Source organism: Lolium rigidum, chromosome 6, assembly GCF_022539505.1.
Source record: "Lolium rigidum isolate FL_2022 chromosome 6, APGP_CSIRO_Lrig_0.1, whole genome shotgun sequence".
Classification (NCBI taxonomy): domain Eukaryota; kingdom Viridiplantae; phylum Streptophyta; class Magnoliopsida; order Poales; family Poaceae; genus Lolium; species Lolium rigidum.
The window spans coordinates 267,121,253-267,133,264 of record NC_061513.1 but is presented as its reverse complement, the minus strand read 5'-3'; the positions used below and the strand labels follow the sequence as shown (position 1 = coordinate 267,133,264).

The window sequence follows — 12,012 nt, the reverse complement described above, 5'->3', positions numbered from 1 at the left end:
GCATCAAACACAATGGCGACAAGGTCCAAGGATTCACGTTGGGCTTAGTAGAAGTCAGCATGGTGGCCGTCGGGGTACTAGCATGATAGGATACCTAGCGGGGCCTTATCCGTATGTGTCTCCAAGTTAATAATTGCATTGTACTTTCTATTTTCCTATTCCATGACTAACTTTGATTTTTCAATTTGGTTTTCAGGTATGGCAACTCAACCCACCAAGGGGAAGGGGGCATGGGAGGGCAATGACAAGGAGGAGTCCGTTTGGGAGGAGGCGGTAAGGACGGTGCGGAAGAGGGAGAAGGAAGAAGCTGCGAGGAAGGAGAAGGAGGAGCACGAGAAGAAGATGGCCGAGCGTGCCCGTATGCAAAGGGGGTATGAGGAATACCTATTGCGCAACAAGAGGAGGAACGACAAGTTGAAGGCCGAACGAGACCGCGAGGCACGGGCAAAATTCCTGAGGAGCTGCCAACTTGAGCAAATAGCGAGGGAGAGGGCCAATAGGATGCACCTAGAAGAGGTGGCTACGGAGGCTGAACGCATCAAGGAGGAAAGAGCTCAAATGGAAGATGCAAAGACGGAGAAGAGGCATCACTTCTTCGATTCGGTCGTTCAGTTGGCTCGTGACATAAGGGAGAAGGAAGAATTGGCTGAAGAATCTAAGAAGAAGAAGGCGAGGGGGGAGGGAGCCTTTGCCACGCAGTGATGTCCCTTTGGCTATGTTCTTGTTGTCGAACCTTTTATGTTGTCGAACCATGATGTTGTCGAACCTTGATCTTCTCGAACGTTCATGTCGTTGAACCTTATTGTAATTGGAACCTTGATGTCGCCGAACCTTATTTGTCGTTTGAACCATTATGCTGTGTCGTACATATGTGCAATGCTGTACTCAAACCTGTTTGAATATGCTAGGATTTGTCATGGTTTTAACACAAGTCAATGTGTGGCGCCCTCCGCACTGGCGCCACACTGCACTGTGTGGCGCCCGTGTCATAGGCGCCACACATGCCAACATATATCAACTTTTGGGTCGAAAACATCCAGGGGCTCCGGACGATTAGTCCTTAGCCGTTTTGGCGAGCCTCTTTGTGTGGCGCCCGCGGCATCGGCGCCACACAGGCAAGTGTGGCGCCCGTGGCATCGGCGCCACACAAAGAGCCTCGCCAAAACGGCTAAGTCCCAGACGATTTGTCTTACAGTATGTTTTGGGCAAACTTAAGTGGATGTGTGGCGCCCTTCCGAGCGGCGCCACACTTTCAATGTGTGGCGCCGGCGTGAGCGGCGCCACACGGGCTGCCACCTCGGATCGGCTCACCCAGCTCAGCGTCGACGGGCCACGTCGGATGGGTGTGTGGCGCCGGCCGGACGGGCGCCACATGGGCATGTGTGGCGCCCATGAGAGGGGCGCCACACAAAAGGGTTAGATGGGTGAAATAGTTTCGCCGGAGGATTAGTCTGTGCTTTTCTTCCACTTTTGGGTTATTTTTGTGCAAATCGCCGATGGATACATGGCTGTCTGATGCAGCTTTTCAGTCCGACCTCCGTCACACGAGTTCAAATTATAGCCTCTACGTTAGTTGGGCGGTTTTCCCGCAATCGGGTGAGGAGGGCCATCTGATCTTGTAGAGGTGCGGGCGGAACCACACCAAGCAAGCGACCGGTTCCTTTCCTTTTACATGCGATCAGTTCCTTGCAATGACACGTGGTGACTAATTAGTTAACAGTAAAACTGAACCAGCTATGAGAAACGTTAGCCGTCCAATTGAACTCATAGATGGACAAAATTGCCTGGTCGTCCCGCAACACAACTCGGACCTTTCTTCACCGTCTGGATCCGCAGCTATCTGAAAAGTCTGGTTGCCAATACCAATTTTTATGGTATTTCCCATTCTTCACTTTATGGGGTTTTCAACTTTTAATAAGCAAGCAAAAAAACAAGAAAACACAAACTAAAAACAAAAGCAAAAAACAAAAGAAAGACAAAAAGAATGTAATATTTTCTACCTTAACCTCTAGAGGGGTGTAGTTGGAAAAATATGTTGAACCAAGGAAACAATCATCTACTCTAAACATTCATCTATTCTTCTCTCCTCTAAAATGTGTGCAAATAGTTTACAATATTTACCATAGCAAACAATATTTTCAGAATAAAATAAATTTTTACTAAAATACAAAAAAATCACGCTATTTTTGCAAGCCAATAACCTATTGGACCGTTCACCTGCAAAGTTTGAAGATTTATACTTTTTAGCTTGCTATAACTAAAAAGAGAAGCTTCAAAATATGTGCTTGTATGAATGAGTATGTGCTCACCATTAACTTTTTTCGGACAACATTTTTTCAATTTATTTTCCGTTGCAACGCATAGGTTTTGTGCTAGTAATGCTAATGGGAGATGATGGCCTCAAAGGTGTGTAGTTTTCCAAACCTATTCGTTCCGTGCGAGAGATTTCCAAGATGTCGACGACTGCCGCCACCACGAGGCCCGCGCTGAGCATGAAGCTCCTCATCGACACCAAGGGCCAGCGCGTTCTTTTCGCAGAGGTGAACAAGGACGTGGTCGACTTCCTCTTCTCACTCCTCGTCCTGCTCGTCACCACGGCCATCAGGCTGCTCGGGTCAAGCTCCATGGTCGGCAGCGTTGGCAACCTCCACTCCAGCGTCGTCAAGATCGACGGCGCCTACGTTCCGAGCGAAGATGACATGTACGTGCTCCTCCACCCTATTGTCTCCTCGCAGGCGGCGGCCTCCAACATCTCCCTCCTCCGCCTCCTCCCCGATGACAAATAGGTCTCCGCATCACTAGGACGGCTCACTCCACTCGCAACCTCTCAAAAAATCCTACTTGAGAGCACATCTGCCACTCGTCGACTTACGGCTGGAGAAGGAACTAGCGCGGCCGGCGCGGTGGGAGTAGGAGCAGTGATGGCGCGTGAGCGCAACCTAGCCGTCAAGGAGGAGGAGTAGGAGCCCGTCGACGTGGAGTTGTTCTAGCGTCAGCCCAGTCGCGATTAATTTAGGTGTTTAAATTTCAACGTATTTATTTCAAACTTGTAAAATTAACAATTTTTTTAATGAAATCAGCTATTTTCGGTGAATTTTAGTTAAGTTTAAGTTTTTTTAAAACCTAGTTTAGAGACGCCGCTGGACCGAGACGTCCCACAAAAGCGTCAACCCGCACCAGCGTCCATAAACGGCCGTTGGAAAGAGTGACTAGGATGATCTGATACTTAAACTTTCTCAGTCGGTTGATCTATCGACTCCCTAAATCATACCCCTACCTTATATAACATATTTCATGTATATAAGTATAATGATATCTATTATGGATATGTACACGTAGGATTTTTTGTCTAAATTTTGTGACATTTCGAAAAATGATTTTTTGCTAGAGGGAGCATACGCACCCGGGAGCCGAATTGAATTTCCGCTTATATAACATATTTCATGTATAGAAATATAACAACCGAAATTTGCAAATTTATTCAGTTCTTATCTTGTTAGGATCCTTTTTTTTTGCGGATCTACCTTGGTAGGATCCTCCTTGCTTAAGAAGGCTTGTACTCTATATAATGCTGATGGGAGATGATGGACTCAAAGGTGTGTAGTTTTTCAAACCTACTCGTTCCGTCTGAGAGATTTCCAAGATGTCGTTCACCGCCGCCACCACGAGACCCGCGCTGAGCATGAAGCTCCTCATCGACACCAAGGCCCAGCGCGTGCTTTTCGCAGAGGTGAACAAGGACGTGGTCGACTTCCTCTTCTCCCTCCTCGCCCTGCCCGTCGCCACGGCCGTCAGGCTGCTCGGGTCAGATTCCATGGTCGGCAGCGTTGGCAACCTCTACTCCAGCGTCGTCAAGATCGACGGCGCCTACGTTCTGAACGAAGACGACATTGACGCACTCCTCAAGCCAACTGTCTCCTCCCATGCGGCGGCCTCCAACACCTCCCTCCTCCGCCTGCCAGATCCATCGCCAAAGGGATTCTTCAGGTGTGACCGTTGTAAGAGTCCCAGATACATGACGGACGAGAGGGGTACCAAGTGCCTGGAATGTCGCACTCCGATGATGGTTGAAATCCGGTGCGTGCGTCCTGATTCCGGTGGATCCCGGCAGGCCGCCACCGTCGGCAGCGCGAGAGGGTTCGTGCAGGGCATCGTGACGTACACGGTGACGGACAACCTCAAAGTGACCCCCATGTCCTCCATCTCCAGCATGACCCTGCTCATCTCCCACGGCGTCATGGACTTCAGCGCGCTCCAGGAGAAGACCGTGCGGCTCGGCTCCACCGCGGTGAGCATTCAGTCGCGCGACATCCATCATCGTCCTGATTCTTTTTTTTTTTCTTAAATAATTCATGAATGAATGAGTGAAGGCATATTGATCATTGTGCAGGGTTTGGCGATTCTGAAGGCGTCGCTGCAGTCCAAGACCGTTCTCACCGACGTCTTCCTTGCCAAGAAGCGGAAAACATATTGATCGCTGACTATGGGGTTTGGCGATTCTGAAAGCATGTCGATTGCTGCTGGTCCTAGTTTGTTCCCGTGCCATTTTGACTTGCTTTGTTTCTGAAAAAATGTGATGCCCATGCCCGAATATTCTGTTGGAATTAATCCGAATATGTGCTTATATTACAAGTGCAATACTACTATATATCTATCCAGATCTAAGATATATACAGGCCCAGATAATTAGGACTTTTTAAGTGTGTTTGTGCATGACTTGTACCTACTCAATCCATTCCATATTAGTTGTTGCGGATTTGGTTGTATAGGATAGAGAGTAACTGTGTCAGGAGTCGATACGTACGTATAAGAGCATCCACAATGCGACACTTAAAAGTGGGCGCTGGGATGAAAACCCTGATCTTTCGGCAGTTGCTAGCTTCATTTCTGGACTCAACTATGCTATCGACGCAAAGGTTTGCGCCTGGCGCTCCATGGACTTTTCTGTTCGTTGTGTGAAAGGCGGAAGCATCGGACGCTAGCTGTTGCGTGGCGGAAGCTGAGCTGATTTCGGCCGGGTCAGTTGTTACTTGTTAGATGGACGCTTAATCTTGAAGGCGTCTTAATTTAGCAGCGTTGGAGAGAAGACGCTTAGGCCTTGTTTGGATACGGAGGTTGGGCAGAACTAGTTCTCCGTAAGCCAAGATAACGGTCTAACAAACTAAAATTCTGTTTGGAAGGACTAACTAAACCGCGAATAAGAAAAACTGAGTTTCCACAAAGCTAGGAAAACCCGTGTTGGCAAAAACGACTAATACTCGTTTTTGTGAAAACGCGATTGCGGAAACCACGATTGCAGCACGGTGGCCTCGTCATGTATGTGTCTGCGAGATTGAGACCTCCGGCCTAACCGACGGCGGCGCAGCGACGTCCGACCTGAGCGGCGGCGCCGTGGTTGTTGTGAAGGAGCACCTGTTTACGGCAGTGTTTGTCACGATCTCGCGTTGGTCAAGGGGCGTTCTTCGTTTTCCCAGTCGAAGTGTTGGAATATCCTTCGCAGCTCAGACTTACTGCCTCGCTGCTGCCGGTGCCGTAAAACGTCCGGCTCAACGACGGTGACCGGCCGCCTGGACTCGCCGCGTTGGATTGGCGGCAGGTCAGCCGAAGGCCGAACCTTCATGAAGCACACGGGCGTCGAGCACCATCGCGAGCTCTGCGTTCCATGGCCGCGGCTGCTCTGATGAAGGTTGGACGGCTGGCGTCCATATGCGGCAGACCTGCAGCTTGAGCTGCATCAGCTTAAGCCCGCGCCGCGGCCGACGAAGAGCGATAGCCGCGGCGACCTAGGGTCGAGGTGGAGCTACTGCAGGGTGCAGGCGTCTGCGTGCGCCAAGTCGTCAAGGCCGCAGGGGAGGCGAGCCGCGAGCAGCGGCGGCCTATGCCGATGTCCACGACTCCACGAGCGCCGCAAGTTTTCGAGGCTAGCAACGGTGTCGAGGAGCTGAATGACCGAGGAGGAGAGGGTTGAGAGACAGAGCCAGGGGGGCCGCGGAGAAGTGTGTGTGGCGGCGACAATGGGAACACTGGAATCGCAAGTGCAGGGTGAAAGAGTCACGGGAAGGAAGAGAAGGTAGGAACCAATTTTACCATTTTGTAACCCAAACATAGTTTCCTTTAAACTGATTAGTAACAGAATATTTCCGAAAACCGGTTCTGCTAAAAATCGGCTCAAAACTTGTTCCCTATAAACCCACCACTAAAATTTGCTATCCAAACAACCACTTAGGTAATCCTGTATTTCTAAAATAGTTATACTTAAGCATCTACATAAGCGCTTTGAACTGTGGGTGCTTTAAGGCGATCACCGGCTTTAAATCTTCTGTTTAGTTGATGATTCTGAAGGCGCTCGTCAGTACGTGATTTCTTTTGTTCAAAAAAAAAAGCACGTGATTTCTTCTTGCTGGGCACTTTGCAACATATACAAGGTTCAACCAATTTTTTTTAGAAAAAAGAAGGTAAAAGCTTTTTTCATCCATTAATTAAGAAGATGCATAGCTAATCTATACCTAATAATAAAGAAAATAAGGTTTCGTGCGAAATTTTGGTCCAACTTAAAACTTCCCTTAAAGTTGGAGAAAATTACCCACTACTGTCATCCGTAAGTAAAAAAAATCACCTGAACGAATCGAATCGATGCATAGCGTGCCTCGTATTTCCCTCAAAAGCTACTAGCGTTTATTGTACCCCTAAAAGAAAAATGCTGCGTGCTTTCCTAGGACTCAACGTTAAACCGAGTAGAATTCAGTACGTCCTACATCATCGAGAAAACTACTCCTGGTCATGCACGTTTCGGAAAATTGCGTATGTTTTTGGTCTTGTCTCTCGCCGATCGGGCCTTGCTCGAAAAAGAGTATCATATATATAGAGAAGCTCAATCGGTTTATCCATCATCGTAGCGAGACCCGAATCGATCGACTTCAATGAGTTGCTTCTTCCGTCTAGGATCAGATCGAAGATACGCGGCGTATCGCCCGCAGCAAGAACCTGAAGGGCGTGAGCTCGTGCGATATATATCTGGAAGGGGACCATGGAGTGCGGATGAAGCTAGGCGGTGAATACATGCGGCAGACAATGTGCATTCTCATGTTGTGCAATGGAAATTTCAGGGGATCTTCAGCCCGGATGTGGATCGGCGAGGGAGAAAAAACAATGGCAGCAACCAATCTCTAATGGCGGAAGTGCACGGGAGAACTGATGGACGGGAGTACGAGAAGCAATCTAGCTATGGTAGTTCTCTCAAAAGTTTGAGCATGGCGGGCGGTGTAGGAGCGACGTGATAGCGGCGGTTAAGATATGGCCGTGTGATACATTGGTGATTAAATTAATCTTTCCAGGAATCCAAGCCCAACGAAGGAGGACATCGTAGAGTTTGATCCTCCCAATTCCAGTTCAAGAAGGTTTTTTTTTTTTTTTGAGATAACAACTGATGGAATTCAACAATGGCGAAACCGATTACAAACGACTCCACAAAAAAAGGAAAATACAATATGGACCCAGAAGACCACACACCGTACTCCCAAATCGCAATCAAGCCCATCGTCCTCATCGTCACCACCCAAGTACAGAGACCGAATCCGGAAGCCGCCCGTCTTCAGACACCATCGAGTCACCGCCGCCACCTTCACCACATTGGGCTTTGAACACCGCAGGAGTGCCCACCCCGAGGGGTGAGAGCTAGTAATCTTTTCCAGACCATCGAGCAGGCGGGAGCTGGTGGGGACCAAGCAGAACCTCCAATCCACGGACCCCGAGCAGTAGGTCCCAACCATCGACGCCACGTCAAGCCACCTCCTCCCCTCGCCACCATGGCCGGCCGGAGGAAGCTTCATGACGCGACAGTCGCATCTCAAAAAAACGACCCTAAAAACCCTAACGAGGAAGGCGATTGTACCGTCCCCTTCCCCTCCCTCGCCACCACAGCTGGCCGAGGGGAAGACAGCACTAACAACAGCCCTCCGACTCCCAAAGCTCCACAGCAGAGTCGACAGATGACCGTGCCCGGAGAGAGCACCCTCCCCAGATCCATCGATCTCAGAGGAAACTAGGCCAGCAGCTCGCCGGCGCCGCCACACGTGGCCTTGCCGAGATGGGGACCGAGCTCCAGCACTTTTATTCTGACGCGACGCCACCTCCACCATCTCGGCAGCGTCTCCCGAGACCCTAGGGGCCCCTACCACCGGCGATCCGAAGATCCACCGCCAGTAGGGCGATCCATCACGCTGGAAGCCGCTCCACCACCGTGGAGACGTCCACGCCGCCGCACTCCCACGCCAGCTCGCTGCCGGAGCCGCCGGAGCCGCCGGGGACGTACGTCGCCGCCGCCAGGGGAGCCTCCACCGCGCGATGGACGAAGCCCCCGCCGCCGCCGTCGCCGCCAGGGCTTTGCCCTGCGGGTCTTCCGGCGGCGGCGAGGAGGACGGGGCGAGGAGGGAGGTGGCAGCGGCCGGCGGCGGGGGATCGCCCCCGAGTCGCCTAGGGTTAGGCGACGCGCGGTGTTTTTTCTCTCCGGCAGAACCAGATGTTAAATTCGATCTGAATGCTTTAGTTCAAGAAGGTTGATTACACAGAGGATGTCATCCGTTCTCGCTCTATTGACTGGCACCAGCGCACGAGTCGGCCGGCGGCGATCTGTGGATTCTTTTTCTGACTCAATCTTTACCGATTGGAAACACAACGCGGCTCCTCGCGGTCGCCGCACTTCTTATTATACAATTACAAATACTTTGGATGGATAATAATTTCAAAGCTCATTAGAATGGAAACCACATTATGCTTGATTTGGGCATGTTGAAAAGGAGTTCTGTTGTAATTGTGCCTTGCTTAGTTTCTAGGAAGGATGACCCAAAAAAAAATTAACATAAAGAAGAACAGAGAAGACAACATGACAATCTTAAGGAGGCAAGCAACCTCAGCCAATCTTAATGTGGCTGGGCACCAAAGTTTCGGACACACTGAGGTTCGTTTTGAACGCATATATATTGCTTATAGCATTATAATTTAGCACCAGCCATGGTATTTCTATTTTCAAGCTTAAATTTTTCTTGTAACCCTAGATAGGTAGGTCCTCGATGTGATTAAGAAAGGTTGATTTTGTTACAGGTTTTGTCGCAATTCGTGTAATCCTAAGCCTAACATGCTTTCATAGATACATCCATATCTAGAAAAAATTAAGCAACTTTTTTAAGACGGATGAAGTAGATAGTTTGTCATTTATTTGCTTGAGGCATGGATTGTTGATGACCCCAAAAATCTCCATGGATGTTACCATAGGTGAAATTAGAGAGTATAATGCGTGGTTGGAGAATGCAGGTACCAAGTTTTATGCATTATATTAGTGCAGGTATATTGCGCAAGTAATAAAATGCTCATTTTCGAAGAAAAAAAAATTAGTACAAAGAATACGGCAAGAGAAAAATCAAAACCTCAGATTTTATTTTAAGGCGTCGTTCTATATATTTTCAATGGTGTTTGTTCCATAGCAACACACGGGTATTTTACTAGTAATCTAAAAGAGGGGCTAAAATCATAGAACAACGACATGGGGCCATGCCCACACTATCCACGGGGCCAAGCCCTTTCGAAACACCACTACATCGAAGATAGACATCATAACATCATTGTTGAAGAGAAGACACCATGATTGCTATGGGAGGAGTAGACATGGGACACTCGAACATAAATGAAGAGGTCAACTCTCTGAGGAGCCCTCACAGTGACAAAGTTTTGGGGCCGCAGTCCGACATCCAGCCACTCCGCCACGCCCAATGGACCGCCATCCCGACGTACCACTGCTGGCACTCGAGCCACGACGCCACACGACCCAGTCATCTGTAGCCCAAAGGTAGACCGCTCGCAGACCATGACCATCATGCCAACATGCGGAGCCGGCGCCTCGGCCTAAAGTCGAATCATACCCTATGAAGCGCGTCGACCTAGCCAACAACCTCGATGCACTGACGACACAAGATTGCCACCCAAGCCATGCGAGCTACCTCCCCGCTCCATGAGAAGCTTCTGCCCTCCTTGGATCACGAGGTCACCGCCTCCACTCACAACCACCATCTGTGCTCGCTGCCCTGGCAACCACCGACCCCAACGCAAGAGAAGTCACGTACAACCGACGAAGCTGACTCACCAAGGTGACACCCATAAGAGGGAGGTGCCGATGGCGCCATCATCACTCGCTCTAGCTAACTGAAGCTTGGGTTTTCACCTCGAGAGCCCCAATTCATACGCAATGGAAGAGAAAGTCCAAGATGATGCTTCCAAGTAGGTAAACGACTTCCATAGATGCCACCGTCATCAACACCGACCCGACGGTTGGGATAGAGTTATCGCCCGGAACTCGTCCTTTCTAAGAGAATGGCTTGCTAGACTGGAACACCTAAGAGCGCCTAACCCCTTTAAGCTAAGCAAGTCTTTCCGCATTTCTCCGCCATCGCCCGCCAAGAACCTCAAAGAAGCGTCAGAAGCAGCACCTCACACCGTGAAGAATGGCACCACACACCCACCATACTTTCCCTTGTCGCTGGGCCACCGCCTGGGCTTCCTCTCAGCCCCTGCGCTGCCTCAAGCAGAAGGCCACCGGTGAACTCCCACCGGCCTATGCCGACATGCCACACCGAAACCCGCCAAGGGAGCAGTTTCACGTTCATACCCGTCGTCACCACCAACAACCACCAAACCACCATAATTGGAGGTGGAGAACCCATCGGCCCCATTTCAAAAGCTCCACACCACGTGGAGGAAAAAAGCACACTGGAGAAGACAGCTCCATCCAACACCATGGTGCCATGAGCACCGCCCAGGAATCGAGAGCCACCAGACTAAGACCACTCTGGGTCGCCGCGGGAGCTAGGGGACGACGATGGGCAGCAACATCACCTCCAACTCCGGCCACCGGCCGCTGACTGTCACCGCCAAGAACCACAACGGGTCGCCGCCCGGAATCTAACCACTGCCCTCTATGGATGAAGCAGCCGGAGGAGGCACAATGCGTTGAAGAAAATCAACTCACATTGCACTGCACATGACTAAGCATGGACAACCATACCGCAATGTGGCATGTCCGCACACACATATACAATGTTACATCAGGTTCACTTGGCACAAGTTAGACATGCATCAAACCGATGAACATGATCAACAAACAATGAATTTACATAATGACTAGATTAACTTCTATCAATGAGGTTGTCGCAGGTGGTGGAGGAGGACTGTCGTTGCCTATTCGACGGTACCTCGGAGGAGGGATCCTCATGAGGGGGAGAAGAAGTAGGGACCATAGGGAAGAGAGTCCTCGGGACAGTGGTACGCGATTTACCCAGCTTCGGAACACCTGCCCGAGGACAGGGCCTATTGCTGCTTGTCTGGAATTATCTGGGCGCTTTCGCGTTGTTACAGTGAGTTGTGGCCGTGCCTCTAGGGCTCCCGGGATCCGGCTTATATAGGCGCACGGATCTAGGGTTTACACGGTGACGTGGGCACTACCCTTCGGGTAACCGACGTTGCCCTATCCTGTATTAACTAGTTGTAGGCCCATGAAGGCACTTGGAGGCGAGGCGGCCCATCCGGGTGGTGCGTCAGAAGATTCCTTGACAAGCAAGACGAAGAAGCGGCCGAACAAGGAAAGATTAGATCTAAAACTATTGTAAACCTAGTCGTCTTCGGTTAGACCTCTCGAGACCTGGCTTCCTATATAAAGGCCAGGAGAGGGGCTGCCGAGGGACACAATCAATCTTAGCAATCTTAGCCACCAAAAGCTTAGAGCTAGGTCACTCTAGTATTTAGCCATCTCGACGAGATCTCAGCCGAACTATTCGGCACCCCATTGTAACCCATTATCATCATAATCAAGAACAGACAGACAGGACGTAAGGGTTTTACCTCATCGAGGGCCCCGAACCTGGGTAAATCGCTCTCCCCGCTTGTCTTTGAACCGATGTCTCGTGTCAGCTTGCAGGATTCCATCAACCCTAAGCCCCTATCGGAGGGCATTGTCGAGGAGCACCC

The 12,012-nt window shown here is 50.2% G+C and overlaps 1 protein-coding gene across 1 annotated transcript; it reads left to right on the top strand.

Moving 5' to 3' along the window:
• The first annotated feature begins 3,643 nt into the window (after positions 1-3,643).
• On the top strand, positions 3,644-4,474 carry LOC124664088. Its single transcript, XM_047201689.1, has 2 exons — positions 3,644-4,288; positions 4,391-4,474. The coding sequence occupies exons 1-2, from the start codon at positions 3,644-3,646 to the stop codon at positions 4,472-4,474; spliced, it is 729 nt and encodes a 242-aa protein (XP_047057645.1).
• Positions 4,475-12,012: the final 7,538 nt, after the last annotated feature.

What these genes read in the sequence shown, in the direction of transcription:
- LOC124664088 (XM_047201689.1), top strand. Translation starts at nt 3,644, where the DNA reads ATGTCGTTCACCGCCGCCACCACGAGACCCGCGCTGAGCATGAAGCTC. An exon ending in TGCGGCTCGGCTCCACCGCG is followed by an intron (nt 4,289 to 4,390) that starts GTGAGCATTCAG and finishes ATCATTGTGCAG; the next exon opens with GGTTTGGCGATTCTGAAGGC.